At 41.0% G+C, this 18111-nt stretch overlaps 2 protein-coding genes across 2 annotated transcripts in view; both read right to left on the bottom strand.

Annotated features, from left to right (window-relative positions):
- Positions 1 to 2673, bottom strand: part of p3h2 (prolyl 3-hydroxylase 2) — a 53544-nt gene extending 50871 nt beyond the window's left edge. Inside the window, exon 1 of the mRNA XM_046391498.1 lies at positions 1908 to 2673. Within this exon, the coding sequence (XP_046247454.1) occupies positions 1908 to 2324 (417 nt within the window). The 5' untranslated portion in view covers positions 2325 to 2673. The remainder of the gene's footprint in view (positions 1 to 1907) is intronic.
- A 2435-nt stretch (positions 2674 to 5108) lies between these two features.
- On the bottom strand, positions 5109 to 8915 carry LOC124061203 (claudin-7). Its single transcript, XM_046392840.1, has 4 exons — positions 8609 to 8915; positions 7877 to 8041; positions 7201 to 7279; positions 5109 to 7100 (listed from the first exon to the last, which is right to left on the bottom strand). The coding sequence occupies exons 1-4, from the start codon at positions 8808 to 8810 to the stop codon at positions 6938 to 6940; spliced, it is 609 nt and encodes a 202-aa protein (XP_046248796.1). The 5' UTR covers positions 8811 to 8915; the 3' UTR covers positions 5109 to 6937.
- Positions 8916 to 18111: the final 9196 nt, after the last annotated feature.

The raw sequence follows: 18111 nt of genomic DNA, 5'->3' as shown, positions 1-18111 counted from the left end.
CTGAGCGGTGGAAGCTGTGTGTCATCACCCTGGCATTTTAGAGCTGGTCCGCAGTCAGCCGCAGTGGAAGTCGGCTGGGTCTCAGGTTCACGTGAGGAAATAGCGCCAGCTTCCCAAATGAGCTCCAACTGGGTCGAAATTTCACTCACATGAAGATAAAAAAGTCGAACAAGAACCAAACACAGCCTGAGGTAATTCTTTGTAAATGCCAACATGTACAATAGCTACACATGAAGTACCCGCCCCCTGAAGTGTCCTGAAGTTCACCTTGACCATGATGTTGAGGGACAGATACAGGATTTCCCTTCAAGAATCAATGTGTCACTGTTGCAGTCACATCTTAGCCCATGCATGCGTGTTTAAAGTGTTTGTGACGCTCATGTTCAATTCTTTCCATCTGTCGGAAGTCCAGTTTGGAACAGTCAGTCAGAGACATTTGTAATGTTCCACTTTCAGTTTTTCTTCCACATAAAACATGCAAACAAAAAAACTGCAGCATACTGAAGAGACACATTCAGCTTCCCTGCTCTTTCCATATAAAGAGTGTTGGATAAAATACACGTTTTTCCACATCGTGTCCTGCTCCACTTACAAAACATATGAGCAAAAATTCTTAGAAGACAACACAGTCAAACTTATTTGCTGTATTTGGGGACAAATACAGCTGACTCACAGTCTCACACAGTCTTGTCCCCTGCTCTCCTGTCTGATGTGTCTCACTTTGTTCCCACGCCCAGCAGGGCTCAACATCATCGCAGCCAAAAGATGGACCTCTTGGGAAATGTTGATCTGGACAATTGTATGAATGTAGACCACAGAACTAAGATTTCTAATGTGTAGAGACTGAGGAACAGTGGCAGTTTAGGATTGTTATGTGACTGCATGTTTGGGCTACACAGCGTCCTGTAGCATGCGAGTTGCCACCACTGTGATGAAGCAGGAAAAGGGAAAGAAAAAGTTGGAGTTGCCAAAGCAGAAAAACCCACAAACACTGGTTCAAAAATAACACAGTGAGCAGAGGAGCCATAAAAAAAAACAAAAACAAAACAAAAAAACAAAGCTCGGTTGTAAACATAGGACTGAAGCAAGTGCACACACATCTGTGGAGTCGACGTGCTGTGATGGAGCTGGTGTGCCTTTATCTACCTGCTGATAAAACAGTATGTGTGTGAGGGACAGAGACACAGCATGTGGTGTGTGTTACATCATGTGACTTCACTGCTCCATATGCAGCTTTAGCTTTACACAGATCTGGTGCGTGTGGTAGATTAGTTTAGTACATTCATGTTTATCCTGAATATAATATTTTAATGTTTGTTGTACATTTAGGTTTATATTACACACATTATAATATATTTTTTGCTCGGTATTTGTTTTTATGAGCTATTTACAGAAAATGTCCAGTTAAAAGCTCAACATGTTTAACTCTTACTCCAGAGTTTGAGAACAGAATTTGCTGTTCAACTTCAACATCCTGCTAAAAAAAAAAACATAGCTGAATTATAGCCAATATCCCCTGCAAGTATCCTTCAAATATATTACTACAAAAAGCAACTATTGGCAGATATATCAGTTTTTAAAAAGACTTAATTATCAGTATCAGGGCTTGAAAAAACACTGCACTTCTCCAATGAATCTAATTTTCAGAGGCGACAAAGACAGCCCCTAAGTCCCATATACCATACGCATGTATATTGCACATGAGTGCAGCTTTGTATGTACAAATCCTTCTCAAGTGGCAGTGTAGTCCCCAGACTCAGCTGTTTTCTGTCCTGTCCGGCCTGCCTGTGTGCTGTGCAGCCCCCCTGTCGCCGCCCTGCATCACCTTGCTGAGCAGCGGCTCATGCACCCTGCAGCAGGTAACTGCTGGCAGTGATTCACATGCAGATGCCCCCTCCCCCTCCTACCTTCTGATAAGCAAGCTGAAGATAGTTGTAGGGGATCCTCCTGTTGAAGTCCTGCACTACATCCTCGCTGACTTTATGCACGGACTGCGAGCCAAGTTTCTCCTCGCAGCATCTGTTCATACACGCTGCTCTCCGGAGGACCACGTCGAAGAAGCGCAGGTCCGAGAAGGTCTCATCAAACGGATGCTGGTCCTGGCACCTCAGCCGGCACCGGACTCTGGTGCGCCGGACTTCTTTGTAGCTGCTGAGCGCTCCCTCCATGTAGCGCACCACATTATTATAGTCTCCGTTGTAAAACGCCTGCACCGCGTTGTCATATAAGAGGTCGTAGGGCTTCAGAAAAGCTGTAGAGGTTGACCACACGACGGTTAGCAGGACTGCTGACAAGATCGCAGCCGGCGAAAAGTTCGTATCCATCCTCAGCCTCGGTTCAGACAGTGAGGAGCGACAGACGGAGAGCGGACTGTCAGTCACAACCACTATCAGCTCAGCCTCGTTTTAGAGTCCATTTAAAAGCTCCTCGCAAAGATAGGATACTCAGGACGGCAAAGGACAAGGGCGGAAATAGTGTTGCTTTTAGTCGGGGACACACATTTTGTTATGACCCCCTCTCTTGCTCCGCTAACTCCTCCCCTCCGAGAAATGAATGGGCAGAGAACAATCACAGCTCGAGCTCCTTACAGGCTCCTGGAGCGGCCGAGCCAAGGCCCACGGGGGGTCCTGATGGGGGGGTTGTGGGGGACACATCCCCTCCTGGATTCAAATATGCTCAAAGCTGTTACCCCAGCAGAAGTCATTGCTCGGCTGCTGTGGGTCTGTGCAATCACTGTCAAATTAACGCCCCTCTGTTTGAGTACTTTTCAAACACATCGAGAAAGTGGAAAACCAGAATGTAATGTGAGAGTTTTTATAGACTTCAGAATAGCAATGCCCCAGTGTTGACTCCACGACTGTGGTTTCCCTCCTCGAGATGTGCTTTTCTTTAAAAGTTGTTGACAAATTTTCATCTGCAAAGACTCTTCTGTATCTTCTAGCGACTACAAAAGGAACTTTGTTAAAACATTGACACCAAACACACAAAAAAGATTTTACTTTGCAGAACTGGCAGCAACAGATTAGGGCTAAATTTAAATGTGGTAGTTTGATTAAACAAGCCATTTCTTATTAATACAACAATTAACTGTGATGAGCTATGTCGGCCTACATGTGCAAATACGTGCTGTTTTGTCCTCCAGAAGGTCTGAGAGGTTCAGAGTGAGCAGCCTGTCAGGACAGATACGATCCACTAAAAGGAGACTGTCGCCCTCTGGTGGCGTGTCCATTTATAACAAGCTTCATCGCTTTACTGTTGTAAAATTCAGGACATAAATAAGGACTGAAATAAATGAATAGATAAACCACACTACATGTATATACACTTTAAACTGTGTACTTGAGCTTCTGTTGACTTTGTGAACAAAATCCCAGGTGTTTAATCTTTATTTTTTTTATTGGAAAGTTTATAGTTTGAGGACAAATAGTTATTTTCCCAACAGAAATATGTTTGGGTGACTGTCTTAGTCATCATGTCAAACAAAATCTTTTTTCAGTTGTGATTTAATATAGAAAATATAGAAGAAAATATAGAAGCTGCTACACTTAAAATGAGCCACTAGAGGGCAGTAAGTACAGTATTTTTACATGCAGATGAAATTATACACACAGACTTGCAGGGAAACCACTTAAACTTTATGGGCATCCTGAATAGTTGGCTGAGCTTTTACCAAAATCTAGTTTGTGTTGTGCACCATTTTGAAACGAGTAAGAGAATGTGTGGAATCACAAAAGACGATGTTTAATGTTCATATTTGTAAAAACTGTTTTTGTATCTGCTTTAATAGCAATGCACTAAAAGGATGAAAGTATTTTTGTGCAAAGCACACATAAAGAAGTTATGCTTCTTCACAATCAAATGTGGACGGATATGAGTTAACTGCATTTGTTCACAGCCAGGTTTGATTCAGTGGAAAAAACACAGGATTTAATGGACACAAAGGAAACATTTACTTGCGGTTCTTTGAGAGCTCAGGAAGGTTTGGCTGCAGTTTGTTGGTCTCATGAGAGACTGCCACATTAATTTACATCTGCTGAGAATGACAACACGGTCTCCTGCAAATTGTTTTGACTGAAAAACAAGGTCACTTTTTTCAGCAGTTTGGTGTTCAGGAAAACACAGATGATGGCAGCCTTTCCGGGAAGCCTGATAGGTATAACAAAGTCTTCTGCATTGCAAGATATTTAAAAGATTGAGTGATTTTATCAGAGTCACAGTTGTTGATTCCACCCACACACTTTAACCCAATTGTATGTTATGATTTGTGGTGATCTGAGCAAACTATTGCTGCCTCAGGGATGTGGAGGTCTTGGTGCCAAGATCTGTTGTCCTCTTCTGTTAGTCAGGTCAGAAAACACTGAAGCATGTTTTACATTTTTCATTTATTTATTATTATTTACTTGAACTTTACGTTTATCTTTCCTTTTGTTTGTTGTCTTCTTTCTTTTGTATTCTTCTTATCAAAATGGGAAAGGTATCAGTCAATTAGTCGATTCTAGGAACTGGCGTTACTTATTCAAAATGGTTTAATGCACTTGTTACTTTTCAGCAGTGTATGTGTCCACACTCCCCTTCCAGTCAGTTCTCTTCTCTACCCAGTTCACTATGGCAGCAGCAGCAATAACAGATGCCAGTAAACAGAGTATTTAGGGTAAAACGTCAACAGATATGAGAGGAAGGAAACTCTTTCAGTTTCAGGAAAACCCTAATTACTGCAGCACTGTTGGCCGTTTTAAGGCAACACAATCCTCTTTGTCACATAATCGGAAAATGAAGTCACTCCCTGTGTCATTCCGTTTTGATTCTGCACTTGAAACAGTAACAAGTACTGTACTTAAAGTATTCTGGAGTACTTATGCTGGAGTGTTTATTTACTTGCTTAATTAATTACTTTACTTTAAGTCACTTAGTTACTTTTCGGGGTCAGATTATTACTGCCAAATATAATAAATAAATCGTGGCGTATCAGTATATAAAGTTAAGATTAGCCCCATCATTAAAGCGATGCTTGCACATCAATCAATAATCACAAGCCGTTAATATATATTGTTCTGAAATAATGAAGTAACGTGCTTTTACAAGTACTTTGGAGAAATTCTGATGCTAATGCTGCTTTAGTTTTACTTTTGAAATTTGAATGAAGACAGTATACTTGCAACAGATTATTTATACACTTACAGTTTCAGTATCGAGAGTAATTTAAGTGGGAAGGGGTCATGAAAGCTGGGTACTCACAAGATAAGTTTACAGAGAAAACATCAGGATTTATCATATTATACATAAGTTGTCTAAAACCTTCACTTGCACCAAAAGCAAACATGGACTGAGTGGTTAAAACTTAATTCATAACATTTTGAATTTCCCTCGGGAGCAATAAAATATCTATCTATCTATCTTCAATGTTTCAAATGAGGACCGACTACACTGATATGACTGAAATGAATGCTGGAATATTAATGAGATCAGTTATTGTCAAATGTAATGCAACAGCATTTGACTGTTGCGTTACATCTGGCACATATTTATTTTATTCACATATTTAGAACCAAAACCATAGCTTAACACATAATCATAAAAAATTTGTACAACAGAGTTTACATGTCAAACAAACATGCTATGACTACATCATGGCAATATGATTACATAAATTGGATTGATAACATTTAATATTTTTTTAACATGTCAGCAATGATTTTCTTTGTTGCACACACACACAAAAAAAATAAGTTCAGTACTGTAGAATGTAAAAATGAATTTCATTTTTCTTTTCAAAATGTACATGCATCTTTCGCAACTTCCACATAACAATGAAAACAACCACACTGCATGAAAATATCACAAGAAAATATAAAACTTTAGTCATATATTCAAAAACATACACAAAAAACCTGTATGAACCCCAGTGTGAAACTGAGGAGGCAAAGGGAGTGATTTGTGTGTCACGAGTACAATGTACAGAATCTTTACTGTAAACTATTAATACAGAACAAATGTTCTTAAAGGTTCTTTGTGCAGGATTGATCTGAGGGCACAAAGTGAATATAATCATGTAATCACCTGAAACTGGAAAGTGTTGTGGTTTTGTTACCTTAGAATAAGGTTTTCATATGAGCAGAGGGGGATCTGAGTCATATGGGTTTTACCACCACCCTGCTCTTCTAGGAGACTCGCAAGAGGTCTCCGTTCCAATGGGAGCAGTGAATATGATGTGATTATGACCAAAGCACAGTCAGACCCATTTTTCACAAACCACACGTTCTGACATTAACATGGTACTTTTCAGCCGGGCAGTTCAGGAGGAACAACACACTCCTGTGAGATCTGGATATGCGTAGTGGGCGTATTAACAGATAAAAACTAAATTTAGTGTTGCATTGTTTTAAAATGCAACAGTAATATCCTTCAGTAATGTGTTCAGTTTTTAAGTGGCCAGTGGGGACAGGGGTGGGGGAGGGTTAGGGCGACTTTGGCCTTCCTCCACAGAGTCCACCATGTTGCACCGCCAAGTTTTCTACTGTAGCCCAGAAAGTATAAACCACAAACTGGGTCTAGAGAGGCTATTTCACTTTTTTCACGTTTATTGTTCTCACCCTCCCTTCTGTGGGGCAGGTTATTCACTCGGTTGCAATCTACATCCACACAGCTAGATGGCACTAAATCTTACACAATGGACCTTTAATTGCTACATGTGAAGAGAAAATTCAGAATTTCATTCTGATACAAACAACCTGACAGAGTTCCTTGTGTGTAAACTGAATCCTTAGTTGTATTTCTCTGAATGGAAGAAAACTGCTGAGCAGCAGCAGAAACAGCCACAGTGACTGATGGCACCTGGTATTAATAATCCAGCAGTGGAACATTTCCTCATAGTAGAAACAACAATCTGCTCCAGTTTGTTGCTTACTGACTGCATCAAATCCTCCCCTGTGATCCTCCTCTAGACATAGTTGGATGTTTGGTGGGTGTTGGGGAAGAGGTGGTTTCCACTTATGGACTCCGATTCCGACCGTGAACATCTCCGACAGCTCAGGAAAGCACCGCCAGCCATAGTGAGGAGGCCACCAGCCCAGCTGACAAACACCGCATTACCAAACTCAAAGCTGCACAGGAAAAGAGACGGATTTAAATGCAGATGCATGTACAGAATCAACCTTTTTCATATTAATGGCTGTGTGTGTGTGTGTGTGTGTGTGTGTGTACCTTTCCAGACGATGAGACTTATTAAATGTCTGAACAATCATCGTGACATACCAGGAGGTTATTATGATGGTCAATAAACCTGAACAAAGAAAGCACATGTTAATCATCAGAGAATTTAGAGTTCATTTAAATCCTGTTAATCTAATCTAAAGGCAAAAATTTGACTAACTTTATAGCGCTTCATGAAGTTTATGGAGAGACTGAGAAACTGGTTGCTTCCCCTTGCAGCTGTTCATGCCACATTTGAGGATCTTGATATGTTCATCTCTTTAAGTAATTGGTTGGTGTATCGTTTTGGATCGTCAGATTGTTGGATTCGGGTTGTCAGGCTGGTTTAAAGTGCCATTTCGATTGTTTTTAGGATTAAATATTTTACATGATCACATTAGAAATGTTATTCATGATTTTGTAATTGCATCTCTGTTCAATTCTGTTTTTTGTGTCGTATACCCTTTGCTGTTTGCCTGCAACTCTTTGTTACTGCAGCCCGTGTTGGCCACGACAAAGAGATTGAAAAGGGCTCTTAATCCCCAATAAGGCTTTTATTGTTAAATGTTAACGGTCAAAGTAAAAATGCAATCAAAGATAAAGACCGGGGACATTGTTAGTATATTATGTTTGACATTTTTCCAGTCTGAATGCCTGTGCAAGCCTGTCAGATTCTGCTGCGACTGACCTGCAATCATGAACATGATTCCTCCAATCATGGCGGTCGTGGATTTGCTCTCCGACCTGCCATCCATGAAGCGTGTGCACTTCATTCCCAGTGTGGAGACCAACACCGCCAGGGTGGAGAGCAAGATGCTGAGCAACATCACGGCCCTGGTAGCCTGGACCTCAGCTGGAGGAGCAGAAGTGGAAATGTTGGCACATCCAGTAAACTTCTCAATGACACAGTCAGACTGTTGGACATGAGCACCATGTTAGAAAACACTGTATTACTCATGTTGCTCCTCTCTATAAACTAAATATATTGCAGTTGTCTCTTTCTGGTTTACCCATGTTTACCCTGTAGGCTTAACCTCTGGACAGATGATAATGAAAAACAAAGCTCAAATAAAAGTTTTAATCATTGTGTGTTATAATAATTGTGGATGAATGAACAGTGTGTGAATGAGCAAAGCTGTAGCACCATGCCCAAGACAAATTTCCTCTAGGGGACAATAAAGTTTTTTATCTGTCTAGCTATAATCTACAAAATATATGCTACTACTAACCCTACGCCTAAAAAGATCAGGAAATTAAACCTCTATATGAACCTATATGAATATCAGACTGATGCCATAAAGTCAGCTGAGGTCAATCCAAAGATCTTTAGGTTAATTATAGCAACTTACTGTCACTGGAAGGTATCTCAACAAGCAGTGCCTGGTGTTTTAGAAGAGATGCAGATGCGATAAAAACTTACTTGGCAGCTTCAGGACGGACTGGTGAAATTCACAGGTTGTTCTCTCCCAGCCGCTGCAGGCCATCCACAAGCCCTCGTAGATGCGGTGCGTCTTTCCCTGTGACTGTTTCTTCCATTCAACCATGAACGTAGCGGCAACAGTGGCTGCGAGACCGACCAGTGACAGGAGGAATCCGAGGAGCTGCAGACCCGAGCTGGCCATCGTTTCCAGATGAGAGTTCAGTCAAAGTCAGAAGAAGCAGCTGAAGCTGGTATCGCTGCCTCCTTGCAGATCCTCAGACCGTTATGCGCGCGCTCAGCCGCGGTCTCTATTTAAAGGCGCGTGACGCACGTCAGTGTGAGTATGTGAGGTCTGTACTCCACCTGCAGCGGATGATGGGAAAAATATTCGTATGGGACGTGTTATCAGGAGGAGTTAATAAAGTGCCGTAGGTGAACACCATTTTCAAGAAAAACATCTGATGTATCATCAGGAAGATATGTGGTATTTAAAAATAAAACTTTGCTTTTGGTCGATTGTGAAAAAAAAGTGATAGTGTGGAGTTATGCCCACAGGATGCATTAACCCAAACAATACACGCTTGTTGCTGCACATGTGTTAGTAATGGGCTGACAGAGAAAAAGGTACTCAACTAAAGTTTTTTTATCTGCTGGAGTGAGCGTGGACTGACTGGTGAGAAGCACGGGGCAAATAATAGATGATAAATTTGTAGAAAGGGGACCCACTCATCATGCAACCAACCTACAAACACATGTAGGACCCACAGTCCCTCGTGGACTTGACGTGTTTGCCTGAAATTGCAATAATGTAAATATGCAGTGAAACATGCAGAATCAGTCCTGACAGTTACTTCATACAGGACGACTGCAAAATAACTCATTCGAGTCAGTTTCATTGGCATTTCTGATACAATATCAAATGCTTAGTGTAGCCACTATCATTCTTGAACATATTAGTCAACAATGTGCAGGACAAAACATATTACCCATGAAATGACTGATAAATTCATGAAAAAAGTTCCACATCATGATAGATTCACTTCATTATCAGCTTCTCCAGCAGCATAATGTTTTTCTGTGGCCTGCATGTGTGCAGTATGTTATGTCGAATCCCTCATTGTGGACACAGCTTGATGCAGCAGCGTCAGCCACTGCATATCGACTTTAACGTACATGTGAGCAACAACAGCAAACGACTAGAAACAAAACATCAAGAACGGCAGTGAGAGAGGAGGTCTCTCACCGAGCGTGAGAAGCTTCGCACGCTCAATTGTCATTCCTTTTCTCAGTAATTAGCAGCAGTGAGCTTGTGTTTATGTGACTAAACAGTCTTCATTTTACCCAGACAATTAACAAATTATTTGACCTTATTTGGTGAAGGGGATGCCAGTTTGTAAACAATCTGCATTCATCTGTTAGATTGGATCAGTGTCCGCCCTTTCCTTAAAGTAAGCCTCCATCAAAACATTTTGCAGTGCAGCTCCCTTCTGCATTTGCCCACAGCAGATCATCTGTATCCCTCCCTTACAAGCATTTGGTTTTTCACTGCTATTGTTTAGTATCACATTAAAGGGCTGCCTGGGTCAAACATTATTTTCAAGGAATTCCTGTTGTGTGTTTGAGGCTGCAGGCAGACCCAGATGGTTGGTGACAATATCAGGAAAAGCGCACAAATTTCCCTGTGATTCTGTAATGCTTCTGTTTCTTATGAAGCCAAAACCATCAAGCGTTAAAACAGAATATGAAGACTTCCTCTAGCTGTATGGTCAGGGTCAGAGGGCTGAGTAGGAGAGGTTAAGATAGAAAGGACATGTCATCTCCCGTCCCACCAATCTGTCCTCCCACATGGGCATGATGTTTGTAAATTAGCTCTTCTTCATGAGCGAGAGCGGGAGTTCTCTCCCCTCCACATGTGCAACGACTGAGTCACATCCCAGGAGGATTTCGTGAGAATAGTATAATATTGACGGTAAATTGATTTGAGTCGAGTAGCACATGTAACAGGTGCTGCTTTGTGTTGTGTGTGTGTGTAACAACTTTTACTCTTTTACTCTTTTGGATTTGATATGTACTTCCTGTTGGGACTTAATGTTGATCTTTCACTTGTGATAATTTGTTCTCTTTTCCTCTTGCTTTTGCTTTCGTTTCTTCTCAGCATGAGGGACAGTATAAATATGACAACGTTGGCCCACTTTATTTCATACTTTCGTGCCTCTTAATTTCACAGCAAATAAAACTTCAGGGGCTAATTTTTGTCTTCGTGCTTTATTTGATTTGCGTTTAGCTCCTCTGCCTTTATGTGACAGTGAGTGTAGAGACGGATGAAGGAAATGCAGGCGGGTGGGTGCGGTGGGTGGCGGGTTGACGTTATTGTTACATGTTTAAATATGTCTTTTATATTTCTTTGTTACAAAAAGAATGTGGAAAAGAACAGGAACAAAAACTAAGTCACAGTGAGCAGACTCAACTTTTTCACTTTTATTAATTGTCATTTATTATCAGTTCCCACTCACACCTATGGGACATTTATTTATTTAATTCACCAATCTTGCATGTCTTTGTGCTGTGAGAGGAAACTAATTACACTAAAGCACCAGAATTCCTCCTTTCTTGTATTCTTCATCTATATCCTGTGCTCCTGTACTGAATCAAGTCATTTGCTGTCACTGAAACAACCAGATTTCATGGCAAAAAACTCAACCGTTATATGCTATTTAATAAACCTTACGATTAACGATGTATGTCGATCTGTTGTTGTCGCATGTCTTTTCTGCAGGCAGTTGACAAGCACATCAGCGGTCACCAGCGTTAGTTGGAAAGTGGGATTATTTTGGAACATCATGCTAACGACTGCATCTATATTATCGGTTTGATTTTAATAATGCAGTACTTTGAATCACCATGACTGTGAATAATCTTGAACCATCATGTTGTGGGCTTTATGCGTTTCACAATCTGCATCCAAAATTAGGCCTTCACACTTCCCTTTCAGCTGCCAAAATCAGCTGTTTCCAATGATCCTCAGAGCAGAAGTTATGTGTTAGCAAACAGGGAGGAGGTCATGGAGTGTGTGTGGATGTACAAATTAGTCTGTAACATTACGTATGACACTTTTTATGGTGTGATTCAAAACAGGGAGGGTGGGCTCTGTGTATTTCTGCTCAGATGATGGACAAGTTGGTCATCGTGACTACGATTCAGATCAGCAGATACACCCACTCCCTATAGACAGTCATACAAGGTCAGAGTCTATCTGCCTAAAATGAAGACTAAAGAGACACACGCACAAAAAGGACCTCAGATAGCAATTAGAGGTGCCATGATCCACTTCTAATGATAAATCGGATTGTTAGAGTTTTATGAAACACATCAAACATGTTGGTAGTCTGCTACAAACACAGAAATCCTAACAAATTCTCTTGGTAGTAAACATCTTGGGTGAAAAAAGACATACAAATTGTCGGTCAGTCCATCACTTTAGTCCAAACCGAAATATTTCAATAACTACTGGATGGATTGCTATGACATTTTGGACAGGCGTTCATGTTCCCCTGAGTCATGACTCTTAATTACTTTGGGGATCCTCTGTTATTTCCTCTAATGCCACCAAAGAGGAAATCATTTGGCCTGCACATGGCTCCCTAAATGAACAATTAACAAACATTAGCCACTGTAAAGGTCTGAGATGACAACACATTATAACCCTTAAATTTGGAAAAAGCTACTCTAGGTCACTTAGGGAAAATAACAAAACCTTATCAAGCACACAACGACATTTCCCGAATTGACCTTCCAGACAAAGAAAGAGGCAGTTTTTTCTGTCTTTATCAAAAATCAACAGGCTGAGATGGTTTCCTCTTACAAACGATCGTCTGGGTTTTTAGGTGGATATAAAATATGAAATGGTCCAAAAGTTTAAATGTGATTTTTTTTGTTTTTTTTTCTCAGGGAACAAGTCCTTTGAGAGCTGTAAGCTCGTGCTTTCTATCAGAGTCCTGTGGCCGGAGTCAGAGTCCTGTGGCCAGTGCTGTTCCCCTAACATAACACCACAGCATACAGCTGTGGTGTTATGTTAGGGGAACAGCACTACTTTCAGTGGCACAGGAGCAGGATTGTTGAGCTGCAGGTCTTTTCGGACGTTTTTATGCACCACGCTGCACATTTCGACATCTTGTGTGGAATGTTTTTCATGTGTGATTCTGTGTATTCTGTCTCATTTTTTTTTCTTATGCATTAGTCACCAAACCAGTTATCCCTCTTTTGTTATCTATTCTATCACATGCACACAGTGAGGTGTCACAGGTTTGCCAGGAAATGAAGAGATCAACAACAACACACCTAACACGCACACACACACACACACACAAACATACACACACTCCGATTTTTAGATCCTTCTTGCAAGGTTGACGTTCTGGGGCCAAAAAGCGAAGCGCTAACAGAAAACTGATTTGATTGTTCGAACTGGGGAACAAAGCACATGTTCCCTGGAAGATCCAATCTAATTTACAATAAACCATCATAATTAATTCACTGTTATGTGAATTTTCCCGCCACTGCAGAAGAGGGGAGAGGTCTCGTCCTTCCCAGTGGTTGATGTTCCAGGATATCTGTGGGCTGATGTCAAAGTGTGAGTCTCAGCAACTGCTGTCTAATACTCTCCATCATCACACAAAAGGAGGAAACCGATCATGGGAAGGAGCTGTTTTACAGCATAATCTCAGTTCTGGGAATAGCGTTGAGCCATTGGAGTTAATTACAAAGATAAATGGTGCTTAATAGCATTAAAAGTGGTTCTTTGGCTCATACTCAACCTCTTTTTGGGGCTATATAAACACCTCCTGTTGTCGAGCGTCCTGTCAACTTACACTCATTCAAAGACTATAGCCAATCACCATGTCTCACCTTTTTCTCAACCTCCAATCATATTCCTTCTCCTCCCATAGAATTCATACTGGCACTGACATACATAGTTGAGCTTTAAAATGTAAAAAAGTATGGAAGTACTTGATCAGATGCAGTGATGTAACTGTGGCTTTTAGAAGTAGTACAACAAAATAGACAAAATGAGTGTGCAGAGCAGAGAATATCAGCCAGCTCATCACCACAGTGGTGACTGGAGACATGCTCCCTTTTAGCTTTGTGGAAAAAGGAGGAGGTCTCCACAAGCTGATGTCCTTTTGTTTTGTTGAGCTGGAGTGCAAACAGCTAACTACAAGAGCGGAGAAGAGTAATGTTATGAAGGAAGTGAGGGCTGATCTGCAAAGTAGGTAGCTAACAGGCTGCAACTGATGGCAGTGATGCTAGTGTTGCTATCGCTAACCCTTACCTGCATTTTTGCTTGGCTGGCTGTTCATTTCAGACTGTATCCTCACTTTATGTTTTTTTTTTAATGATAATTTTATGCAAATGCCCAAATGTGGAAATGACTCAAAATGCCCATCCTATTACTCTCATACAGGTTTTCTGTGAATGTGAAAGTTGCAGTGATGATCTTCAGGACATACACTTTATTTTAATGTAGTTTTAATGTAGTCACATGCCTTTTTCTGATGTCTGCATGCATGCAAGGATGTAAGGAGCTGGTTTCTCAGAGAGGACAGCTGCCCACACCCACTAATGGCAGCAAACTGCTGGTGAAGATGAATCCTACACTGGAAAATGTGTGAGGAAGATGCCATCTAGTGGCTCCTCTGAGCAGGACAACTGCCAGTGTCTGTACTTGTTTTCACACCAGTCATTTCTTTACACCTGCTCCATTGTTAATCTGCTACTTTAGTGCAGTCAATAACGTAGAAGATTGACCTGCAGATTTTAAAGTAAGTCACTTGGGAATTACAGAAAAATTAGCTGTTATATAGTGTTTTACATAATATTTGCATCTATTCTTCTGGATTTATTTGCAATACTAAACTGCTGCACAGACAAAAAGTCAGTTGATCAGTGTGTAACCACCAAACACACCTGAGCAGACCTGCTGTCAGAAAAGCTTTGACTCTAACTGTCGTTCTTAGCTCAGAAAAGTTCTTTTTCTTTTACTCTGATATAATGTCATAAGGAAATTAGTGTCACAACATTTCCACCCTACCTCCTGCAAGGAACTCCCACAAGTGTGTGACTGCTATGTACAAGGCAGAGTGAGGTGTAAAGTGCTTTAACTTTATGTGAATAGTTTTTAATTTACTGTGCAGAATATCTTTCTCCTTATTAAGTTCACCAGAGAGCACTATCAATCAATCAATCAAACTTTATTTGTACAGCACCTATCAAACAGGTTAGTGCAGTTGAATGTGCTTCACAGATGACTGTCACACATGACACAGTGAGACCGAGCAAGTTTAGACCACAAATAAAAACCACATTACAATAAAAAACTAGATGAAATTTAAAAGACAAAACAAAGCTATCATTATGATGATGACATTCAATAAAATAGATTGTAGTCATAGTAATAATAATAGACTTAGTGAAATAGAGAAAAGTCAGATAAAATAGATTCAAGACAAACAAAGCAAAACAAGTGAATTTGATGGATGGATGGATTAAAAAAAACTAAAATAATAAAATAAAGAAATGAATGCAATAAAGCAATGTCTTAAAACTACTGTTAAGTTAACAGGAAAGTTTTGTGGTTCAGATGCTGTCAGATCCTCAGGCGGACTCTTTCTGCGGCTCGGAGCACAGGAGCAAAAGGCTTTAGTCCTGCGCTTTGGAGCAGCTAACAGAGACAGAGAGAAGTAAGAACGCTTTTCGAGTAGACCAGCATGATACTCCAGCCTGCTCGCTATAAAGGCGTACATTACTCTCTCAGAGAGGGCAATCGTTACACGTCGGCACATTAGGTGACAAACCCCTCATGAGATTTAAAGTTCAGGTCTGAATCAACGGCCACGCCAATATTTCCTGCTCGTTGGCTTACAGTAAATCCAGGGGATTTTAATGTTGTGACCAGTTTCTCTCTCAGAGCTTAAGAAGCTATGACTAAAATTTCAGTTCCATGATGGTTGAGCTGTAAAAGGTTTTGTCACATCCAGACTTTCATGTCTAGAACTCATTTAACAAGTCAGTCACACAAGTAATCGTAGCCATTGTTTGAAGATAGTTTGCCTCTTCCTCTCTGATTTATCCATGCAACTCTGATGCTTGCTGGTGATTTCAGCCACTCGGGACAGGCGCTGATAAAACTTTTCTGTTCAAAAATATTGAAAACTCTGCAATGTTTTTTTAGAGACATTTTGGGCAGAAAAGAAATGACACGAAGCTCACGGAACGTTCCAAAAAACATTACTAATGCTGACAGAGGGAGGTGTTTAGTGGGACACCTGAGTGTCCTCTAAAGGACGGAGGTAAGGAAGGAGTGCCTTTAAAGCCAGCAGAACATCTGTACAGTACTGCATGTTCTGTTAACAAAGTGTTCTGGTAAGCCATGACATTGGAACAGCTACATACAACACCAGGGCCGTGTAACTGAAGCAACTAAATGAAATTCAGCCAAGTCATCCTTTTCATTGTTTAAGTTTGTGCTTTTCCTGCAGTGACTTGTCTTCTGTTTTACTCGCACAGCCGATCCAAGTGTAGATGACTGAAAGGCGACCAAAGTGTCCCTGAGACGTCTGAAACGTTGCACATTTTTACTGCAAACAAAATTAAACTCAATGTTACATTTAGTCTTTCATTGTTTTACTGCAACTGTTCCAGGAGAGTCAGGTCCGAAAATAAATTATGTAGTACTCTGTTCTTTGGTGCAAGCTTGAACAAAGCACCTGAGGATCACCTTGGCATGCGTACAAGGGTGACTCCCTACACAGATCGGTCTAGGTGGTGCTACAAACCAGTCAGATGTCATTCCTGCATCAGGCACAGCAGCAGAGCGCCTCGGGCCAAACGGCCTGCTTCATTTTTACACCTCACTATGAGAATGTTTGCTTTTGTCCTTATGCCAGCGTTCAGAAGCCGTCACCCTCTGCAGCCCCATTTCAACCTGTGAAGTATGACACACTTCTCAGAGGCTCACTCCATCAGGTTCATGAGGGAAGTTTTGAGCCATGAGTTAGTAAAAAATAAAATAGTGAATAGATGACTTGACCAGTGTGATTATGAATACAAACTGAACAAAATACGTTTGGTACCACAGGGCTCCCTGCGTTATCAGTGAGCTTAGTGAGCAATAATATTGGACTATGAGCTCTGTTCTGCGACGGCATCAGCGGTTGTTACTGATTTTGAAAAAGGCAGTTTGTGGGTGAAGGTGTGGCTCTGCTGATGCAACCCTGTCTGAGTCAAATTAATAGGTGAGCTGACACTTAAAGAGCGGCTTAGTGGCAACAAAGTGCTCCTTTTAAGAAACTAAACACGAAAATGCAATGTTTAAATACCTCACAGGCTGAACTCTGGCATAGGAAGCATAGTATTACGCTGCATATTCTTTGATTTTCCCATTTGAATGTGTGAATGAGTCCGTCACATTGAAACTACAGATGAAGGCTTTCCTCCGTTGAGGGTTGGATCAGTTTAAAGCCTGACAAAATAGTTCTCTGACCACCTCTACCGGTTTTTCCTGAAGATGCGCCCTGGGCTTCATTATGCAGACTGAGAGAGAGAGAGAGAGAGAAAGAGAAAAGAAACTAAGACAACAAAAATTTAAAATGACTGAAGCTTTTTGCTTCATATCAAAGGGTTTGGAGGGAGCTTTTCATGTTTTTATGTTCTCTCTCAGCATGATTTACATTTTGATAAAGATCATGATAGACAGAAACCTACTGTGTGCAGAGTTTTCCTGGCAGTCCCTCTCTCTCTAATAAGTGGGTGTGTCTTCGTGTCTCAACACGGCGTGCTTCAGTTGATAGACAGCTGCACTCACCTTTTTTACCTGCCAGGTGACACGCAGAGCAACATTCAGTCCTCAGAGCTAATTTCACTCACTGCGCCGAGCACAGCACCTTGGTCATCATTCTCTGTGACTGATTGGATGGCACGGTGGGCCCCGGACAGGTGAGTTAGGCTATACCTGAAAATACAAATCGGTCTGTTTTGTTTGCGCACTTATGCAACACTGTGAACAGGCAGCCTTGTTGTTATGATGGCATGTCAATGAGATCTTGTCAGTTTTCAGTGTAAACACCTGTTGGGCCTGACTGGTGCCTACTGCAGCACGCAGAGATGAGTCGAATTACAAGCCCTGATAAAGGGCCATAATTTGCTAATCCTTTTTTATACCTACACTGCTTTCAGTGCAGTGTAGGCATATCTACTGTATAAATTTATATTGTATAATGTATATTTGTATATTTAACCTCATTAACTTCTTTAGCTTTTACAAATATATGCTGATTCTGAATCTGATGCCAGCAAAACAATTTCAGACCGGTAGGGACAGGAGCAACAAAAGACTGAAAGTTGTGGACTGCTGAAAGTTTTCAACATCCCGCAGGTGAACAGGTGAACTGGTAACAGGTGATAGTATCATGAATGGATATGAAAGGGGGCATCCTCTAAAAGGCCCA

The sequence above is a fragment of the Scatophagus argus genome, chromosome 6 (assembly GCF_020382885.2).
Source record: "Scatophagus argus isolate fScaArg1 chromosome 6, fScaArg1.pri, whole genome shotgun sequence".
NCBI lineage: Eukaryota > Metazoa > Chordata > Actinopteri > Scatophagidae > Scatophagus > Scatophagus argus.
This window is presented reverse-complemented; position numbering and strand designations above follow the sequence as displayed.